The 22250-nt window shown below is 47.7% G+C and overlaps 1 protein-coding gene across 2 annotated transcripts in view; it reads right to left on the bottom strand.

Annotated features, from left to right (window-relative positions):
- The window catches only part of Usp13 (ubiquitin specific peptidase 13), a 123465-nt gene extending 102904 nt beyond the window's left edge, over positions 1-20561 (bottom strand). The window contains exon 1 of one of the 2 annotated variants that reach the window (XM_052730068.1): positions 19723-20561. In XM_052730068.1, coding sequence (XP_052586028.1) covers positions 19723-19884 — 162 coding nt within the window. In that variant the 5' untranslated portion in view covers positions 19885-20561. The remainder of the gene's footprint in view (positions 1-19722) is intronic. The other variant, XM_052730067.1, reaches the window with a different exon arrangement.
- Between the last annotated feature and the right edge of the window lie 1689 nt (positions 20562-22250).

Here is a 22250-nt window from a genome sequence, read left to right as displayed (position 1 = left end):
CGAGCAAGGTGGAGAGTGAGGACAGACACCAGAGGTCGTCCTACGACCGCCACACGTGCACTGTGTCACAAACATGCACGTGCACACATATACCCACAGAGAGACAATAAAGGTGTGCTGTTAGAATACACCACAGGGAATGAAGAGATCCCCCAGTAGGCAGAAGGACAAAGTGTTAGGAATAAAGCTCACATCCACACAAGAGCCAAGCTGACACAATCACAAGGCATCGACACTGAGTGAGGTTCAACTCAGCAAGTGGTTTTGGGGTTGTTGTTATTTTTTTTTTAATTTTTTTACTCTTCTCTCATACATTATGTCCCGACTGCAGTTTTCCCGCCCTCCACTCCTCCCTGCCCACCCTACCACCTCCCCTCTCCCCCAGACCCACTGCTTCTCTGTTTCCCTTCTGAATAGAGAGGCCTCCCGGGGATGTCAACAGAACATGGCATAACCAGTCGGGCTTCGCAGGGAGACGCAGTTTGTCATTAGAAACAGTCTCACTATGTAGCCCACGCTGTCCCTAAACTAATCCTGTAACTCGGGCTGGCCTTGAGCTACATATTCTCCTCCCTCAGCCTGTGGGATTACAGGTGTGCACCACCACACGAAGCATTTTGGTATTAAATGTGTAAACACTAAAACATTAACTCCTCACATTCTCACAACCTCCGGAAGGAAGGGTTACTAAGACAACCCAAGGCCTGTGAGAGGGCTCTGCAGTTAAAGGGCCTCTCCATCTTCTGCATGGATAAGTGTCCACTTTTCCTTTGCCACTACTGGCATTTATATATTTTGGGACAAACAACATAACCTTGCGTAGAAATAATTTACCTTCCAGCTGTTTTTACACACACATACAATTACACACGAAAAAAAGACTGTTCAGAGCTCTATGATGAATTTACATTACAACTTCTCCCACACAGCAGTGTCAAAAGCTTGTATGATGCCTTTAAACATGTGGATGACACTTCCACAGCCATTTGCTCATTACTCAGGATGTATTGCCCTACATGCTATGCCTAAGCACCATCAAGGACAAAGGGACTTCTTTTACATTGTCTGCCATTTCAAACAATGACAGAAGATCCCCACACAAAGGTCAAGGTTACATGTCTCCAAGACACATGTGAATGAGTCAACAGCCATTTCAAATAAAAATACTCCACACTGTCAATCAGCAGGTGTTCAGAGAACTCTGTTTATGAGGGCGTTTTCTTGGAGACCAGCCTCACTGGCAGGCCGAAAAGTAGAATGTGCCTGCAAGAGTGACAACTCGGGAAGCTGGGGACACTTCCAGCATCTCCTGCGGAAAACAAGTGGTCACCACCACAATGAGCATGACACAGGGAGCCAGAGTCAGCACAGGGCCACAGCCAGGATGGAGACTGACCCACACTCCTTTATAGTGGGGAGGCAAGAGGGAGAAGGGCGCAGAATCTTCTAGAACACAAATAACTAACCAGCTGCCTGGAATCATGAGATGAAGTAACACTCACTCATGACCCATCCTTGAAATGTCAGCCATGAAAACAGAGCACATACTGAGGGAACACGCATGTGGTAATGGCCCTGCAAAGAAAAGGTAACCAGCAAGCATGGTGTACACACTTGTAATTCCAGCACTCAGGAGGCTTAGGCAGAGGACTGAGAGTTCAAGGTTAGCCTGGGAAACACAGGAAGACCCTACCTCCAAAACAACGTAGACAATCAAACAGTATATATTATAACATACACAACATACATCCTCTAGCATGCAACATTCCCCTCATGTGATGGGGTAGGGATAATGTGGGATTGTTTTCTTCATATTCTTTTGTCTGAGTGGACTCAACACATGTGAGTACACATGTCCCAGTGCATGTGTGGGGGGCCTGTGCATGTGAAGGCCAGAGATCAACCTGGATGTAGTCTTCAGGCACAGTCTTCCTTGTTTTTCTGAGAAAGGGTCTCTAGTGGGCCTGAACTCACCAATAATTAGGCTGGCTTGCTGGCTATCAACCTCCAGGAATCCACTCCTCTTTGCTTACCAGTGCTGGGGTTTAAGTACATGCCACCACACTTGGCTTTTTGTACACAAGTTCTGGGATTCAAAGTCACATCTTTGATTGAGCTATTTCCACAGCCCTCTTGGCATTTTCTACTTGTTACTCTGGTACATAGATTTGTTTCTTAATTTAAAATGAATAGAAATTGGGGTTGGGCCAGGCAATGGTAGTATATGCCTTTAATCCTAGCACTTGGGAGGCAGAGGCAGGCAGATCTCTGAGTTCAAGACCAGCCTGGTCTACAGAGTGAGTTCCAGGACAGCCAGGGATACACAGAAAAATCCTGCCTCAAAAAAAAAAAAAAAAGAAAAGAAAAGAAAAAGAAAAAAAGAGAGAGAGAAAGGAAAGAAGGAAGGAAGGAGGGAAGGAAGGAAGGAAGAAAGGAAGGAAGGAAAGAAGGAAGGAAGGAAGGAAGGAAGGAAGGAAGGAAGGAAGGAAGGAAGGAAGGAAGGAAGGAAAGATGGAACTGAGGTTGGAAAAATGACACAGCAGTTAAGAGCCCTTACTGTTCTTACAGAGGACCTGGATTTGGTTCCCAGAACCTACATTGACTGGCTCACAGGGGACCAGACGCCCTCTTTTGGCATCTATGGGCACCTGCACTCACATGCACATACACATAAAGGTAAGAGAGCAGGCAAGCAAAGATGGGTAGGCAGCCTAACCAGATGTGCAACAAGCCAAGCTCTGGTGATCACAGAATGAAAGAGACAATGGGGATGCAGCTCAGTTGGCACTGCACTGCCTGTAACCCCAGAACTGGGAGGTGGAGGCAAGAGGATTGGCAATTCAAGATCATCCCCAGCAACATAAGGAGTTCCAGATCCTGTCTCAAAAACAAACAAATAAGAAAACAGAACAGAAGAAAGCCAGGGTGTTAAGGAGCTTGAGGCCAGAGGAGACAGGAGAGGAGAAGGAGAGGCCTGCAGACCCCAGCTCTGTAGGCCCCACTAACAAGAGAAGAGCTGGCTTCCGCCTTCAGTGGGAGTAAGACACTGATGGCATCAAACGGGAAGTGCCTGCATCCCGCCACACTTAGAGGGTCACTCTGCCATTCCCCAGCCCAACAACTCCACCTTGGAGTCACTTGTTTACCGGTCCACTGAGCTGTCAGATGCTTCTTCCTCAAGTATAAAACTGAGTCCCCACTCTAGGTGTTCTGAGCAATGAGGATGCTGTCACTACCGCAGCTGGATGGAGATGGGGTGATGGCACAGGGCAGAAAGGAGAGCTACTGGGTTGCTCAGAGGACAACAGCCACGGCTGGCTGAAGACACTGAGCTCAGCACCGTCACCAGTGTTAAAGCAAATCTAAAACCCATATATGTAACTCACAGGTTTAAAAAGGAGACTGGGGAACCACCTCATTAATAATAAAACCCTTTCATAGTTATTTCTTTCATAGTCATTCAATATTTTATTAATTCTTTGAGAAGTCATACGATACATTTTGATCATGTTCACCCCTGCCCTCATCTCCCTACCCACCAAACTTAGAATTTTCTTCTTCATTCCCCACCCCCTCCAACTAGTGTTGCCCAGCTAGTCCTGAGAGGGGACCTGCCCTAGAGTATGGCCATCCTACCAAGTATCATGTCATTAAAGAAAGATGACTGTTCTTCTCCTGGCAATATCAAATACTAATAGCACCTCAGCCAGTGGTAAGATTCTGCCCACCTGCTCCCCTCCACGTTGGGATTTTGTCTTGAGCTTTTGCAGGTCTTGTGCATTATGGCACAGCTGCTACGAGGTCATATGTGCAGCTGCCCTGCCGTGTCTGGAAAACACCATTCCCTGGAGTTATCCAGCACCTCTGGCTCTTGCCATGCTTCCATCACCTCTTCCATAACAATCCCTGAGCCTTGGGGGGGCGGGGGGTGTGAAACGTAGGTCTCATTTAGAGCTGAGCACTCCCCAGTCTCTTAGTTTCTGCCTGTTGGGCAGTTGAAGGACTCTTATGTTCACTGACATCTAAAAAGAGAACTTTCCCTGATGAGGGCTGAGAGATGTACTGTTCTGTGGATACAGCAGTAAGCCCTTAGAACTCATTTTAATACTATGTCCATTCAGCATGATAGTATTAGGGTCTCCCCTAGGGCCCGTCACCTATCTTGCCATGAGTTCTTGGTCATGTTTACACTGTCAGGTATGGATTCCATCTCATGGAGCAGGCCTTAGAGCCAATCAGAAAGTGTCATTTACTCCCATAACATGTGTACCACTACTGCACAGTGAACATATCTTGTCAAGGCAGTCATTACTGTAACTTGCAGGGTTCAAAGCTGGATAAAGTTAATGATTACTTTCCTCTGGTCCCATGTATAACACCTTATAACACTATGAGAGCTAGTCAGTAGGGATGAAGCTTCTAGGTGAGTGCCAACTTAATTTCTAAGTGCTTAAGCAATAGGGTCCCATCAGTTCAGGAGAATAACCAGGAGCATTGACAACAGCCTATAACGTTTGGTGTTTATCAGCCCAAAGTTCAAAAAGAGATACCCACTCCTGGTACTGAGGTTTTTATTTGCTAGCATGTAATATCCAGTTGTGGTATTGTCTTTCCCATCTCGGTAGGTTTCTGCACAGCTTCTTCAATATGGCTTTAGTGTCAGCTATCCTGCTCTATAGTCCTTCCTCTACCCTGCCCTTGCAGCCCCTACCCCACTGTGACCTTCCCTGTTCCATGACTCACCTTAAATCTTTATACTACTCTACTCTATCTTCTCTCCCTTGAAATCACCTAGCCCCCAACGCCCCTTACTAAATTCCTGACCTCTATGGGTATTCCAAATGAAATGCCCATATCTGAAAATTCAAAGTTAACATCCAGAAATGAGAAAAAACATGTAACATTTGTCTTTCTGGGTCTGGGTTATTCCACTCAGCCGCATCAATTTACCTGCAAATTTCATAATTTCATTTTTCTTAATGTTTTAGCTTAATTTTATTATCCTCTGTGTATACTCATATTTATGTGAGTACATTTGCATGTATGTACATGCATGTAGAAGCCAGAGGTCAACCCCAGGTGTTGCTCCTCAGGCACTATCTACCTTTTTCTTTTGAAGCAGTCTCTCTCTCGTCCTAGAACTTGCCAAGGAGGCCAGGCTGGCTAGCCAGTGAGCTCCGGGGATCCACCTCTCTCTGTCCTCCCTGCACTACACAGCCTCACCCAACTTTAATGTGAGTCATGTCCAGTGGCTCTCAACCTTCCTAATGCTGTGACCCCTTAATACAGTTCTGCATGTTGTGGTGACCCCAACCACAAAGTTATTTTCATTGCTACTTCATAACTGTGATTTTGCTACTCTTATGAATTGTAATGAAAATATATTGATATGCAAAGGCCTTAGGTGATCCCCGTGAAAGGAATGCTTGAATCCCAAAGGGGTTGCAACAACCCACAGGTTGAGAACCACTGGTCTAGCCCAAGACAAGATCTTGTGAGTGCCATGTCACTTTCTTCTCAGAGGGAACACACACACACACACACACACACATAACCCCACAGACTAAAGATCATGGATACTGTGGTGGTTTGAATAAGAGTGGCCCCCACAGGCTCATATATTTGAATGCTAAAGGAGAAGCACTATTTGAAAGGATTAAGAAGTGTGGTCTTGTTGGGGTAGGTGTGGTCTTGTTGGGGTAGGTGTGGCCTTGTTGGGGTAGGTGTGGCCTTGGGGTAGGTGTGGTCTTGTTGGGGTAGGTGTGGCCTTGTTGGGGTAGGTGTGGCCTTGGGGTAGGTGTGGTCTTGTTGGGGTAGGTGTGGCCTTGTTGGGGTAGGTGTGGCCTTGGGGTAGGTGTGGTCTTGTTGGGGTAGGTGTGGCCTTGTTGGGGTAGGTGTGGCCTTGGGGTAGGTGTGGTCTTGTTGGGGTAGGTGTGGCCTTGTTGGGGTAGGTGTGGCCTTGTTGGGGTAGGTGTGTCACTGGAGGTGGGCTCTGAGGTTTCAAGAGCCCATACCAGGCCCAGTGTTTCTCTCTTCCTGCTGCCTGTGGATCAGGATGTAGAGCTCTCAGCTCCTCTAGCACCATGCCTGCCTGTATGCTCGCCATGATGATAAAGGACTGAACCTCTGAAACTGTCAGCCAGCCCCAATTAAATGCTTTCTTTTATAAGAACTGCCATAGCCATGGTATCCCTTCACAGCAACAGAACACTGGCTAAGACTGGTACTAACTATGCAGAACAGCATGGAGCCATGTTTGACAGGCAGCAAGATAACACAGGTACTAGGCTGGGGACCCCTAACTGTCCGTAAACGTACAGAAATGAAGACCCTGCTGAGGTCACATGGCTATTAAGGAGTAGGGGCTAGACTGAACCAGGCCAGCCTGCCCCCCAAGGCTGCCTCGTATGTCTGAGAAGCAGATGTCATTTTGTTGGCAGGAGCGGGTGGGCGGCTGTAGGCAAGCACAGCAGTTGCTGCCAGGACTTGGGGGAAAAAAAGAGCAGCTTTTCCTTCCGGGCTGTTGCATTCGAGGCAGAAGAGGCAGGACCAGCCACCCAACTCGTGTGAGGGGCCTACGCCAGGCATTCTGCCAGGCTTTCCTGGAGAGGGAGGAGAGGTGTACCCTTCTCAGATACCAAAGGGCGGCTGACTCCCTGCAAAGGGGCCACTCCTGGTTGAACTTGTCCTATCCAGAACAGTTTAAGACCCCCAAGGACTGGGCTGGAAGATGCTGCTGAACTACCCAAAGGGTTGGCAATCCTCGGTCCTCCTTCCCACATCAGCTGTGTCCAGAAATCAAATGGGAGCCCTGGAGAGAGAATTCACATTCACTGAGGGCCAACCACACCACAAAGCCTCGGGCTGGAGACCTGCCATCCAATACAGTGAACCCCAAGTGGCCACACACATGAGCTATTCAACAGTCTTACCCCAAAAGCACAATTCCAGAATTAGCTTCACCCTGCTTCTTGTACTCCGCCCCCATTCCTGCTCTGATGTTCTCTTTCCTCCTGGCCAACCAATGTTCTGGTCCCCACAACAGACCACCAACCCTGTTTCTAAGAACTGCTGGGAACAGAGGCATCTATGTCCAGGTCACCCCTCCACAGTCACACCCAAAGAATTAGCCAGTGCACAGAAGACAACATTTGACTTCACTTGGAGAAAGTGTGCATAATTGCAGCCACTTAGAAGTGTCTCTTAAGGCATTTCCCCTTTTTAGCTAATCGCATACACAGGTGCCCACCGCAAATCTAGTCCAGGGTGGTTTTAAGTCACAAGTATTCTGCTCAGAATAGCTTGTGATAGTCTGTTCACGTGTCTAACACTTGGAGGAAATACTACCCCAGGCTCCTGCCTGAGGGTCCCTGAACATGGGTCAGTCAGAGGAGAGACGAGAAGGACAGGGAGGGCACTGCTTCCTCCAAAAGTGGGTGACAAGACTCCAGGAACACAGAGGTGGGTCCCAGGCCCTCACAAACCCAGAGAACTCAGACTGCCACATTCCCAGATGCCAACCTTGGCCCCCGAGGTCCCTAATGTTCCTAACTTCGCAGCCAGGACAAAGTCCCAGCCCACTTGTATTTCCTGTCTCACCTTCCTCATGGCCACCCTTGACACACTCCATTCCAGGATACTGGCCAGAAGTCCTCTTATACTCATGCTCTGTGGACTCAGTCACCAAACTCGAGACTGGCTTATTACCTGCTCCCCCAAGCTCCACCTCCATGGCAACTGTCCTGAGGAAAGGCTGTCCTCCAGCACAAAAGCAACCTTCTATCTAGATCCTTTGCTACAGGCTTCCAACTCCCCACACTCCCCACCTGGTCTACATTCCACTTCTAGAAAAGCAGCCACCTGGCCTCCAGCCTCTCTCTATTCCCTCACTCCCAAGTGGCCAGCCCATCTGGACTAATCTTGTTTTGAGGCAGGGTCTTACATAACCCAGGCTATCCTTGAACTCGCCTGTGTAGTCAAGGCTGGCCCTTAACTCTTGGTCCTCCAGTCTCCATCTCCCACATGCTAGAATCACAGACATTTGTCACCACTGCCAGATCTCCACCAGGTCTAACCTTATCAAGACCATCATCCCCTACAGCCCCTGGAATGGTGATCTGCCCTGTTACCCAATCTCCCCAGTGACCTGCTCTTCCAGAAGACAATTTACTGTCTCCAACTTGTGAAAGACCTCATACCTTCATACAGATCCCATCCAGGAGTCCAGGCCTTATGCACTGCTTCTTCTCAGGCCTGAAATCTGCACACATATGTTTTTAAGTGCCACATTTAAATATCCCATAAGTGCTTTTGTGGGGGATGGGGTCTAGTCACATAACACATCAGAGCTTACATAGCATCTCTGTCACATACCAGACTCTGAATGAGCCCTTGAAGGAGGTCACCTAGCCTCTCTGACTGTTTCCTTACCTGTGAGACAAGGTAACGACAGAATCTCCCTTCTGCCAATTACTATACCCATGGTACACAAGAGGATGTGCAGAAAAATCCCCCGTGCTTGGTGGGTCCGTAATGGACACATTAAAGTAGAATGCACAGAGATCCATCACTGTCCTCCATTCACTCACATCTCTACCACTTTATCACCTACCCCAGTGCAGGCTGATTGGTAGAGTCTAAATATGAAGTGACACTGGCCCGGTGAGACACAAACACAATGGAGGTGGGATTTAGGGCTTTATGTAGCCCAGGCTGGCCTTCAACTCACTACCTACTGGAGGAGGACCTTGAATTCCTGTTCTCTCTAGTACTAGGATTCCAGGCTTGCACTATTACCCTGGTCTTGTGCATTTCTGGGGATAGACCAGGGTTGTGTACATGGCAAGCACTCTACTCACAGAACCCACAGTTCTTTCCTTCTTATCACTGGAAACACACTACCCTGCACCCAGACACTGTCTCAGGGAAGTACTGGGCATGCACAGATCCATCATATTTGTGTCGCTATTGCACTGTTCTGATGTTTCAGCTCTTGTTCAGACCGTCACTGTGCACACAGATAAGGCAGTCTGGGACCAATCACACAGTTCTGAAAATGAATGACAGCACAGACCTGGCCTCTGAACCTCTCTGGAGAATTCTACAAAGCCCCTGAGGCAATGCACAAAACACCCAAGACACCATTTCCTGGCATCTCAAGCATCAAACTTAGGACTTTAACAATAATATAGCAAAATTAAAATACCACACTGGTCATTTTTAGTAACGTTTTTCATTCAAAAATATATGTGCAGGGTCTTAAAAATAAGGAATCAGAAAAAATTCAGGCTTAGTAACACAGACTTACAGTGTAATTTTCACTTTTCTGTTCTTTTCCCTTTAATTCTCTATTCTGGCCTTGCTTATACCATGGTTTGAACAGTCTGCATCCCTCCCCCTTTCAAGATCAAAGCACAATGTACAGCCAAGTGTAGACTCTTCCAAACACCTGGAAACCATGCCCCTAGCCAAATCATCCTATTATGTAGCCCTGCTGGGTAAAGCAAGCTCAGATTCTCTGACCCTGAGTAAGGTCTCACTAGATAGCCTCTGTGGATCTCCACAGTTCCCCCTTCTTAATAATATAAAGTTTTCAAGTGAGGGTACAGAGCTTAACTCTATGCAGCTCTGAATCAGCTTTCCACTAAGAGCTTGCAAGTAGCTGGAATAATTATAGCAATACTCCTGCTCCTTATGGCTGCTATACCTCCTAGTAAAGGAGTAGAGGATGATAAAGATGGAATGGCATTTTTGAATGGGTCTAAGATGACCACAGCAGTCTTAGCTGCACCAAGCCCTTTTTTAAAATCAATAAACTCCTGATGCAACTACATCAAATAAATCAGTAAACTCCTGATGTAACCACATCAAATCTAAGGATGCCTTAGCATCATCATTAACATTAACAAGTTAACATCATAATTCTATCATGAATATTACTATACATAATTACAATTCTTACAAACTTACATCCAAAAGCAAACTCTCAATAGAACTATTTACACTTCATAAACTTTAGCAAATATCCAAAAGCAATCTCTTAATAGAACTATTTACACTTTTTGCTAACAAAATATGAGGTACATTAACACAAGTTAACATTAATCCACTCAAGGGACAAGAAAATATATTTTTTAATTAAAGAGACTGAGGAATATTAATTCCCCCTTTTCTTTATAATTTTTTAAGCTGCATCTTGAGCATGGGTAGAAAAAAACAATTTCCCTATTTCTACACAAAACCGTCCCATTTTTACACAAACAGTTCATGAGTTACCACAGTTAATAAAGCATATATGCATACACAAAACAGTTCATAAGTCATCATAGAGTCTATATGTGTAAGTTAATTCATAACTGTCCCATTGCAATTGAATCACTCCTGTTCATCTCAAGTCTGAAAAGTTCAAAAAGTCAGTTCTGATATCAGTCTTAATGTTCTATTGAATGCCCGAAATCGTCAGCAGCCATGAAGTCTTTGTATAGCTGTCCAAGTCATAATGAATCTGAAGCAAAGCTCATAATACAAAAAGTCCCACAACCAAAACTTGTTGCAGTTCTTTTGCTTGCAACAACTCAGTTCAAATCAGAGTCTCTGAAACTTTGCTCTAGTTACAGCAGCATTTTACACAGGCCACCTTCCATTAGGCAATTTGCCCCAGGGCGAAGGTGGCTGTCACAGTAACTGAGCAGCTGCAGGCCTCTTTGCAAACAGAAGCTGAGTGGTTCTGCCTGCTGACTCTGTCCATTCAGCTTTTACAGCCTCAGTCCTTGAATACCATATAACAGCAAAAACCTTTGTCCCAAACTCCTCCTCAGCAGTCTGTCTGCTCCTCCCGTCACTGGCCTACCCACCCAGGACCCCTGAGTCCTGAGGCCCCAAGGGCTCTCTTGTGCCTCACACTGTAAGCTCAAGTTGCTGCTCCACTGCTACTAGCTACCTCTCTCATTCAGCACCTTGGGTCTGGGAGGAAACCCAGCCTCGGCCAGTCACAGCTGCTGCACCCCAGCTCTGTTACCTGCTTTGCTGATGGCCTTGTATCCCCTGGCACTGCCTTGCTTGCATGGCTTAATACCACCCCTAGGGCAGCTCCATGGCTCCAGCCACACCCTGCCGCTGGGAGCTGGGGCTGCCTTGAGTTCCAGCATGTCTCACTCGGGCATTCTGTCAGCCAGCAGTCTCCCCTGGGTCCACAGCACTACCTCCACCACTGTTCCGCCCTTGGGGGGGATGCTGCCCCACCTCCACAGGGACCCCAGTGTCCTCAGAATGCACTCCAACTCAGAGGCGCCTGCTCCCTGGCACTCCTGATGTGCACTCCACGGGCATCCCTCTCTGGAGGCTCTGTCTCTTGAGTAGCCGCCATGATGCCACCCTGCACTCTCCCTCCAGCTGCCCACTGACAGACCTGCTCCGGCCACTGGGGTCTGAAGCCGCTGCCACTGCTTGCCCTTTGCCTCTCCCACAGCGTCTCTGCTCAGCTTGTCAAGGTTGGGCATAGCCTCAAGCCATGTCAGTCCAGCTGACTGCATTCTCCTCACCGAGGCTTGTTCAGGCAGAAGGCATGCAGAGCCCCACTGCTTGCACTGGCTCTCAGCATCTGCTGCCTGCGCTGTGATGATGCCCCGGGGGTCTCAGCTAACAATGCCTGGCTGGGGCAGCCACTGCTCTTGCTGCTTCTGCCGCTGCAGCTTGAGGTGGGGGCTTCTGAGGCCACTCTCAGACAGCCATGTCCATAGTAGCTGCTCAGTCCCTGATGCTGCTTTCTGCATCTCAGATCCCGTGCAGGGGAAAACTTACTCTACACTAAGTTTCTATTAAACCTTCACTGTATCCCTAGACCTAAAGTCTATATTTCTCAACCTTCACCTTTTTTACAACTTTAAACCTAACTTAGTAAATAGACATAGAGAGAGAAACAGAGACAGAGAGAGATACTTGCTGCAGCCTAACTCTAACTACTTGCTTTATATTTACAATATTACTCTCAAAGAAAAGAATATCACCGCCTCAATTAATTAATTAATTCTGAGCATGCCCACTTAACCCGCAGTGTTCCTTCTCTTTATCCTCTGTTCCTAAGTCCCTGTTCAGGCACCATATGTGGGAGTCTGTCGGAGTCCAGCTCCCACCTGCCCCCACCTTTTGAAGGGTTCTTGGGTGGAGGAGAGAGGAATGAGAAAATATTAGGTAGAAAGATAGAAAGAGACAATAAGAAAGACAGAGACACAGGATAGCTTCAGGAGGGCCCTGGGTCAATGCCCAGTCACCCAGAGCTTTATTCAAAAGGACTTTTTAGAATGTGCCAGCGGGAGAAGCAAAAGACCTCCCTGTTGTGAGATCAAAGCACAATGTACAGCCAAGTGTAGACCCTTCCAAACACCTGGTAACCCCCCTCCTGACCAAATCATCCCATTATGCAGCCCTGCTGGGTAAAGCAAGTTCAGATTCTCTGACCCTGAGTAAGGTCTCACTAGAGAGCCTCTGTGGGTCTCCACAGTTAAACAAATGCAACACAAAAGAATACAACACATCTTTGCATCATTAAACAAATGTTCCACAGCATAAACAAATGTAACACATCTTTAATTAATATTCTACAACAGAAGAGCTGAGGTATAGCCATCTGAAGAGCAGCACTGGGGAGTTCTGGGCAGGAAACGATATCAAACGGGCATTCTAGAAAAGTTACAGAGGACAGTGTACAAGACTGGAAGGAAGGGCATTAGTTTAGAAGCTTCTGGAAGGCCCCAGCAAGAGCTGATGAGGGCTTGAGCCTTGGCATGTAAGGGAGAGAGAAGCTACTCCAGATCTGGTGACTGACAGAGTGGGATAATAGGAGAGGAAGACAGAAAGAAAGAGAGAGAGAGAGAGAGAGAGAGAGAGAGAGAGAGAGACTGTGTTTGCAGCAGAACAAATCACAGAGCCAGAAGGAGAAGCACTCCAAAGCCTGTGAATAAATAAGGAAGAAAGTGAGTATCTGTTTACAAGATGGAATACTATTCAGCCTTTAAAATAAAAAAAAAATCCTGACATATGCTGCAGTGTGGATAAAGACATCTAAGTGAAATAAACACACACACACACACACACACACACACACACACACACACACACACACACACACATTACATAAAGTAAGAACAGTCAAAACAGCAGAGGCAGAAGCAGAATGGTAGAATATGAAAGTAGAAGGTGACCAGTTGAGGAGAGGAAGGAGATCAGCGGGGCCTGAAGGAGGACAAGTGTGGGGCAAATATGATCAAAATTCATTATATACATGCATGAAAATGTCATAATGAAACCCATTACTATGTAGAAATAATATAGGTCAATAAAATACATCTGGTTAAAAATTATCTGTCTGTGTGTGTTTGTGTGTGTGTGTTCATGTGCTTGGGGGGGGGGGGGGTATGTGGGTACTGTATATGCACAGAGAGGCCAAAGGTTATTGTTAGATGTCTTCCTCAATTGCTCCTCACCTTATCTTTTGAGGCAAGGTCTCTCACTGAGCCTGGAGCTGGACAATTCAGCTAGACTGGATCCCTAGCAAGCCCCCAGGATCCTCCTGTGTCCCCAGCAGTGGGATTATGGCACTTACCCCCATGCCCAGCTTTTTACATGAGGTCTGGGGATCCAAACTCAGGGTCTCACACTTGCACAGCGAGTATTTCACTGACTGAGCCATCTCCCCAGCCCTTAGGAAACTGTTTTTAAAACACAAATAACTAGTCTCCCATGCCATTTCTGTTTCAGAAGATCTGGGTTGGGATGCTTAAACTCCGGTTTCTAACAGTTCCAGGGCGTGTTGGTGCTGCCATCTCGGAGTACAGGTTAAGCATGTGGGAGGTACTGCTGCTTTTGATGACACCTGACGCGGCAGCAGGTGTATCAGTGACATGTGATGGGCAAGTTCAGGAAGATTTACCAAACCCTAATGTGACTTTTTTCCCACAAGTCAGTCAGTTGTGACTACCAGGCCCTTCTCCACCAGAATCTGGGAAGACAGACAACCAGTCATGATGTCACCATCTAAGAAACTTGGGAAATGGGAGAGAAGTTCCTTCTTCTCAAACAGTCCTGCTACTGGAGGGGAGGTAAAAGGTCCCGGGACAGTCCTCAAGCTCTCTCATCCCCTGGGCACACATGGCAGCCCTGTGAGCTACTTCTCAGCTGTGCCTGCTCCTGGAAGCCTGGGCACAGACGAGATCTTCCAGAACAAATGCTGAGTTGGAAAGTGAGGGTGTGTCCTGGATCAGCACTCTACCAGCAGGGGGATGGGGCTGGGAGCCAGAAGATAAATACTCTCTCCCCCTTCTCACATCAAGTGAGGGCTGGAAGTGCATTCCACAGCTCCCTCCCTGGGACTTGCTGCCAGCTGCAGGCTGTGGAAGCCAGGGCTTTCCTTGCTCCCTGTCACTGTCCCTTTTCCTTCCCTGAGACAGCTTTCCAACATGAGCTGCCTGTTCTGAGGCTCTGTCTCAGCCTCCTCGTCTTCAGCAATCCAAGGCCAGTGTGATCGTTAACATCGATTGTCAACTTGACAGTCACCCAGGAGACAAACCTCTGGCCATGTTGTTGAGGGGGTTTCTAGGATGGGTTGATTGTGGTGGGAGATTCCATGCCATGGGCTGGGGTTCTAGACTGAATAAAAATGAGAAAAGCAACTCAAGACCAGCGTTCACGTCCCTGTCTCCTGCTGTGGCTGTAGTGACTAGCTTCCTTGAACTCTTACCGCCATGGCTTCCCTGCAAGGATGGACTGCACCCTCAGCCCTAAGCCAAACGGTGGCTTCTGTCATGGGTTCTTTGATAACAACAAAAAAAGACAGGTAAAACAGGAGGGATAGACAAGAGGCTCACTCTGCAATCAGAAAGTGGAGTGCCCTGGATAGAACCTCCTGCTCCGTCCAAGATTCCACATCTCGTAAATGATTCAAAAATGGGAATTAAAGGGATAAAATAAAGAGAAAGAAAGGCAGAAAGGGAGAGATGAGACCTAAGTGCAGAAGCCTGTGTACAACACAGACTGTGCAGCGTAGGCACTCGGGCAGGACGGCGTCAGAAGTGGATGAGAAAGAGCCTTGATCACCAGGGACGGTAATATTAGACAAGGAAATGAGTGTTGCAGAGTGAAAAGCCATAGACTGGCCTCCCAAGAGCTGCAAACAGGAGAGAACAGTGTGCACAGTGTGGAGAACGACTGAACCTCAAAGGGCCATGCTGGGCTCCTGAAGGAACTGACTAGATGTGGGAACCATCACCATCCCCGCCTTCACCTCACAGAACTCGCAACACAGTATCTGACCTCCAGCTCTGCTAGGAAGGACATCACAGGCGTGGTAGACAACCAAGTCAAGGAGAGGCAACTGAACACGCCAGGAGCCAGAGGCCAGATCTGGGCACCGGCACAGAGGTGGGGAAACAACTCATCTTTAACATCTATTCTCTGCTAAACTCCAGAGCACTGGTTCTCAACCTTCCTGATGCTGCAGCCCTTTAATACAGTTCCTCATGTGGTGGTGACCCTCAACCACAAAATTATTCTCACTGCTACTTCATAACTGTAATTTTGCTACTGTTTTGAATCATAAAGTAAATATCTGAGTTGCAGGATATCTGATGTGCAAACCTCCTCCCCCTGCCACCACCACCACTGTGGGGCTCGAGACCCACAGGTTGAGAACCCCTGCTCTACAGGGAGGGAAGGAAAGGCAAAGTACAAGAATGAGTTTTACACTGTCCAACACACCACAGTCTACAAAGTTCTTATGACTGTGCCTAGGATCTGAGACATCGATGATACAAACCCTTGGAATCACTGTCTTCCTCCAACCCCACTATACATCACTGTATTCCATGGGAGGGATCACTACTTATCTTGCTTATGGTCATGTGGCCTCATGCACTTGAACAGAGACCCCACAGTGGTATATGTGTGGTAGAGGTGCTTCCTAGTTCCCAGCAGGCAGGAACAGAGAGCCAGGAAGGGACCAAGGACAAGGCCCCCCACCAAAGACCCACCCCCAGTAACCCTCTTCCTCTGCTAGATCTAAAGTCCTGGCATTTTCCAGCTCCCCTAAAATAGCACTATCCTAAACTGGGGACTAAGCCCCTAACACATGAACCTGCAAGGGATATTTCATAGTCAAAACACATAAAATCGTGTCACCTAAAAGTAGCTTTTCAAGAGGCAGCGAAATGGCTCAGCAGACAAAGGTGCTTGCCACTAAACCTGAGGACCTCAGTTCAGGCCCCAAAACACAAGTGACAGGGAGACTCCCTTTGTGTTTGCACATCGTTCTCTGTCCTCAACAAGTAAGCCATGGCAGTAGCCGGGCAGTAGCGGCGCACGCCTTTAATACCAGCACTTGAGAGGCAGAGCCAGGCGGATCTCTGTGAGTTTGAGGCCAGCCTGGTCTACAGAGCGAGATCCAGGACAGGCACCAAAACTACACAGAGAAACCCTGCCTTGAAAAGCAAAAAAAAAAAAAAAAAAAAAAACAAGCAAGCCATTGCTCATGTGGGCGCATCTCACACATACACACACACACACACACACACACACACACACACACACACACAAACACCACCACACACAAATACAAACACCACACAAACACACACACAAAAATAAAAACACACACACAAACACATATTAATTAATACTTCCTTTTTAAAATAAATGTAAAAGTAGCTTTCTAAGCGGGGGCTGATAGCGCAGGCCTGTAATCTCAGCTATTTAGGTTGAGGTGGAAAAATCCCAAGTTCAAGGTCAGACCAGGGTTCAGAGTAAGTTGTCTCAACTGAGACCCTATTTTAAATTATAAAAAGAAAACTAGAGCTATAGCTCACTGGCAGAGTACTTGTCTAACATGTATAAAAACTTAAACCCAAGCTCAGAATAGAGTAAGAGGTTAGCATGTACAAAGCCCTGAGTTCAAACCCAGCACCAAAAGGAAGAGAGAGAGAGAGAGAGAGAGAGAGAGAGAGAGAGAGAGAGAAAGGAAAGAAAGAAAGAAAGAAAGAAAGAAAGAAAAAGAAAGAAAGAAAGAAAGAAAGAAAGAAAGAGGGGTTGGGATTTAGCTCAGTGATAGAGTGCTTGCCTAGCAAGCGCAAGGCCCTGGGTTTGGTCCTCAGCTCCGGAAAAAAAAAAAAAGAAAGAAAGAAAGAAAGAAAGAAAGAAAGAAAGAAAGAAAGAAAGAAAGAAAGAAAGAAAGAAAGAAAGAAAGAAAGAAAGAAAGAAAGAAAGGTGGATAGATAGATGGATGGATGGATAGATAGACAGACAGACAGACAGACAGACAGACAGACAGATAGATAGATAGATAGATAGATAGATAGATAGATAGATAAAAACCAAGTACCCTTCTCAGTTCTGAAGTCACATCTTACTCTCCCCAGGTGGTGGTACTATGAAGAGGTGGCAGAAGTTCTGGTGAAGTCTGCCTAGAGAAACAGGTCACTAGGGGCTGTTCCATCTGCTTCTCACGTTGGCCTGCGCGCTCTGCTTCCTTGAGTGGCCTTAGCTGCTCCACCATGCCATGCTTTCTAACACCAACTGCACAGTGAGCCAACATAAACCTTGCCTCTCAACGGCTACTCCTGTGAGAGAGTCTTATCTTAGCAACCAGAAAACTACCACACTTGGCCAAATCAGTCTTTTTGTTTTCCAGGCATTACAGGCAAACAAGGAAGAGTTCGCCCCTCGCTTGAAATGTCCACCTCCTTTATCTTCTATCTTTAGCTATGAGCCTTTTCAAATTTACTGGAAAGGAAGATGTCTTCCCTCACACCCACCCAAATGTAACAGTTTTTGACCTTTCTCTGGAAGCCCCACAGCACTTATGAATGAAAATGCTGCCATGTTGGGCACCATCCACCCGTGTTTTTCACATGTATGAGCTGGTAAAGTCAAGTGCTGAAAAAAACACTGGCTTCTCAATGAGCTGTTAAAGTGCCACACGAAAAGACTTCACAGTATCAGGCACCCTGGCCCAAATTATCAAGTTATAAACCCTTGTCATTTTCCCTGAAATAGAGATAACCAAACAGGATGATTCAGAGCCTGCAAACGGTCCCAGTCTCTGAAATCATCGCTCACATGGACAAGAAGCCTCTAGAGCGCTGTCGGGCACACAGAAAGTTCCAGCTCCTTCCAATCTGTGGAAACCAGTTAAAACAATTGCTATTTCTCACACCTGCCCGGCAGGAACAGTCTATGAGCAGGGCTTGAAAAGCAACCCCTCCACCATGGAGAATGCCATTTTACATGTCCCAAAGAGTTAGGCCAGACGCTAGGCAGGCTCCACTCTTGAAGAATTTTTAATATCGCCTACCCACAGGGTCCACACAACCTGAAAAACAGTCTTTCCAATAACGTTGGAGGTAAAAGATGCAGTGGCAGTCACTGTGGGTAATGTGGTCAAAATATGCTATAAAATGTAATCTTTCACTCCACTCTATCCGGGTCTTTTTAAAAGGTACGAAAATAATTAACAAATTAGGTAAGTGTGATCCCCAAATCATGTGGAATACCATAACAGAAAAACCAAACAATCCCAGAGAAAATAATACTAGAACGTCCATGTATGCCCAACAAAATAAGGATCACCACCCAGAACTCCAATGTATACCAAACAAAATAAGGATCGAAACCACCCCAAATCAACCCACAGGCTAAAAAAAAAAAAAGGAAACTTCTGAAATTTTGCCTCTCATTTGGTGGTCTCCCTCCCCCGCCCCCAATAACTCTCTATATTCTAAGAATAAAATATTCCGGACAATTTCTGTGAAACCTGCCTCTCCAGCCCATCCACCTCGCGATGCCCCAAGATCTGCTGGGTGACATATGAGATCCAAAGTGGAGGGATAAAAATAGCCTGGTCCTCAAAAAGGCAGATAGCCGCCAGACAGCTGAGTCACTTTGAACCCATTTTGACTACTGAAAGGGGCATTTCCCCCTGCTTCTGCTTCGCACGCTTTCACAACCTCACAACCCACCGAGTTGGAAACCTCCACCAGCCTCCCTGGTGGAAGGCCAGGATGCCTTTTAACTTCCCCTCCTCCTGCGGGGTCACGATTCGGGAGCGAACTTTTAATAATTCACATAGCGCACGTCAGCCCAGTGACTCACTTAGAAAGGAAGGATTTGAGTAAGGCTTTGGGGAGCCATCATAAGCTAGCGACAGGCCCCTTGTTTCTGCTGCCCTAGTGGACCACCCGGACCTGACAATGGCCAGAAAGGAATGGGATGGGAAGTAGGGGGAGGCGAGCTCAGAAGCCATCAGCATTGTCCCGCAGTGGCAAACCCCGGGCAAGGAAAAGCTTCTAGACTAGAGAGACAGGCTGTGCGCGCCGCGGGCTAGGGGACTCTCACGTACCACGTCCCCGCCCTCTGTCACCCGCGAAAGCAGCTCGGAACCCTGGACTAACTCTTCTTTGCCTTTCTCGGTGCTGGAGCTGTGGGCGGGATGCCCTAGAAGCCTGGAGCCCTGGAAGCCCAGCCGCAGGCTACGGAACGAAGGCCCCAGAGGACCTTGTCTCCGGCCGCCGCAGCCCGGGGGGCGCTCACTTGGCGCTGGGGAGCCAAACCCTGAGCCAGGAGGAGAAGCAGCTGGAGGAGAACAGGGTCCCCGGCCCGCAGCTCATCTGGTCCCCTGCCCCGCGCGCCACCCAGTTCCTAGGCCGCCGGTTGCGCGACCACGCCGGGGATCTTCCTTACCGGGGAGTCGTAGGAGAAGGCGCACTCGTTCTTGTAGACGCGGTCCCCCGACCTGGGCACGCGGATCGTGGGCATGTGCGGCACCAGTAGCTCGCCCAGGTCCCCTGTAGCCATCTTCCTGCCGCCGCCCGGCACGCTGAACAGGGCGCCCCGGCGCTGCATGGCCGCGGAGCGCAGCGGGCCTGGGAAGAAGCGCGGCGCAGCGGGAGAGCCGGCCCCGGGCGCAGAGGCTGGAGATCCGCTCCGGTTGAGGATCGACTCCAGCTGGGGAGGCTCGGCCCCTGCCCCGGCGGGCGGGCTGGCGGGCGGGCGCTGCTATTTTTAATCCAATGGCGAGTCGCCGGCCCAGCTGCAGCGTCAGGCGGGGCGCGCGCCAGCCGCAGCACCGGGGAGGGGGATGCCGAGCAGGTGGGGACGCAGGAATCGGAGCCGGGGAGGTCCAGGGGTCCCCTAGCACGCAGCCCGGCCCGCGGTGGGTCCCACCTCGGGGATGCAACCCCCAACTGCCCAGGACTAGGTCCGGGGAAGCCCGCACAAAAAGCGGTACGCAGCGCGACCTCCCCCATAGATCAGGAAGGGGTGGGTGGGACTCTAGTGTTGCCTCATTCTCAGGCTCTTCCTTGCTCCTTACTTTTTAACATTCAAAGCTCCATAAAAGACACTAGGATCCAACAGGGCCTAGAGAGGGGAGAGGTATATATTATTTTCTTGCGAAAATATATAGTTTTCTTATATGTTGCAAGGGGAGGGGCCATCGGGATCTACCCTCCCCTTTCAGGATAAGGGTGTCTGTTTTTCTCTGCTTTACAGTATCTCCTGTATGACTCAAGGTCCCCAGTTGAACATTCGGTGGCCTGATTTTAGGATCCATGTGCAAACGTACATAGTCCTGCCCTTGCTTGTGAGTTCTTCAAAATAAAATAATGGATATGGGGGGGCTTAATGATGTGCCAATAGAGCATGCCCCATGGCATATACTTTCATTTCTATCATTTTCTCTAAAAAAGAACAAATAAGTAAATGACCCATGCAATCAGGCGATGGAGACCGGAGGATCAGGAGCTCAAGATTAACCTGGGCTTAGCTTTATGAGATGCTGTCTTCTAAAAACAAAACAAAAAAAGATACCTATCTTTCCTACAATGAGGTTTAGTTCCATTCTTACGGCGCAGATCTTATTGCATTGAGGTTCGCTAACTACATACAGCATACTACCAGAACATAGCACTTCAAGAGTAGCAAATCCAAAGTATTCTGTAAGACTCTACAGATAGGATGATTCTTAAAGTGTTGTTGCTGTTACTAAATATCTCTTCCTTAAATTGCTTCAGAACAAAGAATTAGACACATCTCTTGGCTTCCTCGCTGTCCAGTAGGATCTGTGTCTGTTCACAAATTGGCTATAGAGAGAAACTTGATTTAAAATGTCCAAAGCTTAAAATTCAATATTGGATTGAATGCAAATCAAATCAGTGAGATTTGTTTCTCATCTTTGCAGATGATGAAAGATTTATCAAGTTAGTCTGGGTTTGAGAAATGCCATCATACACATTGTTGGTGGGGACAAAAACTGCAGACCTCTGACAGGGATTTTTGTTTTTATGTTTGTCATTGTTGTTTGTATCCCAAGCTGATCTTGAACTCCTGGTGATCCTCCTGCCTCAGGCTCACCCGTTATCCCCACTTGGTCCCCCAGAGCTGGGATTTCAGACCTGTGCCATCACGCCTGGCTTTCAGGAAGGAAATTTAATAACACTGATGTGAATTTTATATGCATATACTGTTTTCCCAGCAATCTCCTATGTGCCATTCATGCCACATTTAAATTCAGTCTGGGCAGGCTATTTGTTTGAGCAGTGTTTATGATCGCAACTGGGAACAAAGAAAAGATCCATCGTTAGGAAGCGGCTACTGTAGCGGCTACTGTAGAGCACCCACTGAAAACAGTGAAGTCACTCTGCACCGTCATCAGTCACGTCACTAGATGGAAACAGAATGCAGTTCAGTGTGGGGAAGCCAGGGCTGTGTGAAGCTGGCTACCCACAGTGTTCCGATGGGCCTTCCTCCCCGTCAGCTCTGCCAGTTCCTGTCCACATTTGTATGCATGCCTTCTGGGCCCCCATAAATCTCTTAGAAAATGTGCAAACTGTATAATTGTCAAGATTGTGGAGAAGAACAGAAAACCTGCAGTTACAGGGAGTGCATTACCACTTTTCTATAAGATTCTAATGGTTTTGTTTCTCTTTGCTTGTCTGTAACACTGGGATTGAACCCAAGAGCCTGCTACTAGTCAAGGACTCTGCCACTAAGCTACGTCCCCAGCTCTTTTTAAAACTATATATTGAGACAGGGGCTAGCTAAGTTGTCCAGGCTGGCTTTGAACTTGCCATCCTCCTGCCTCAGTGTTCCCAGTAGCTGAGATTATAGGCTGTGAGCCCCATACCCATTTGCAACATCTTATTAGGTACATGCATTTCCTAATTAAAACCAGGCCTCATAATATGGCTCAGCAGGTAAAGGTACATGTT

Source organism: Peromyscus californicus, unplaced genomic scaffold (genome assembly GCF_007827085.1).
Source record: "Peromyscus californicus insignis strain IS unplaced genomic scaffold, ASM782708v3 Scaffold_9__1_contigs__length_137607984, whole genome shotgun sequence".
NCBI lineage: Eukaryota > Metazoa > Chordata > Mammalia > Rodentia > Cricetidae > Peromyscus > Peromyscus californicus.
The sequence above is the reverse complement of the archived record's forward strand: the minus strand, read 5'-3'. Positions and strand labels throughout refer to the sequence as shown.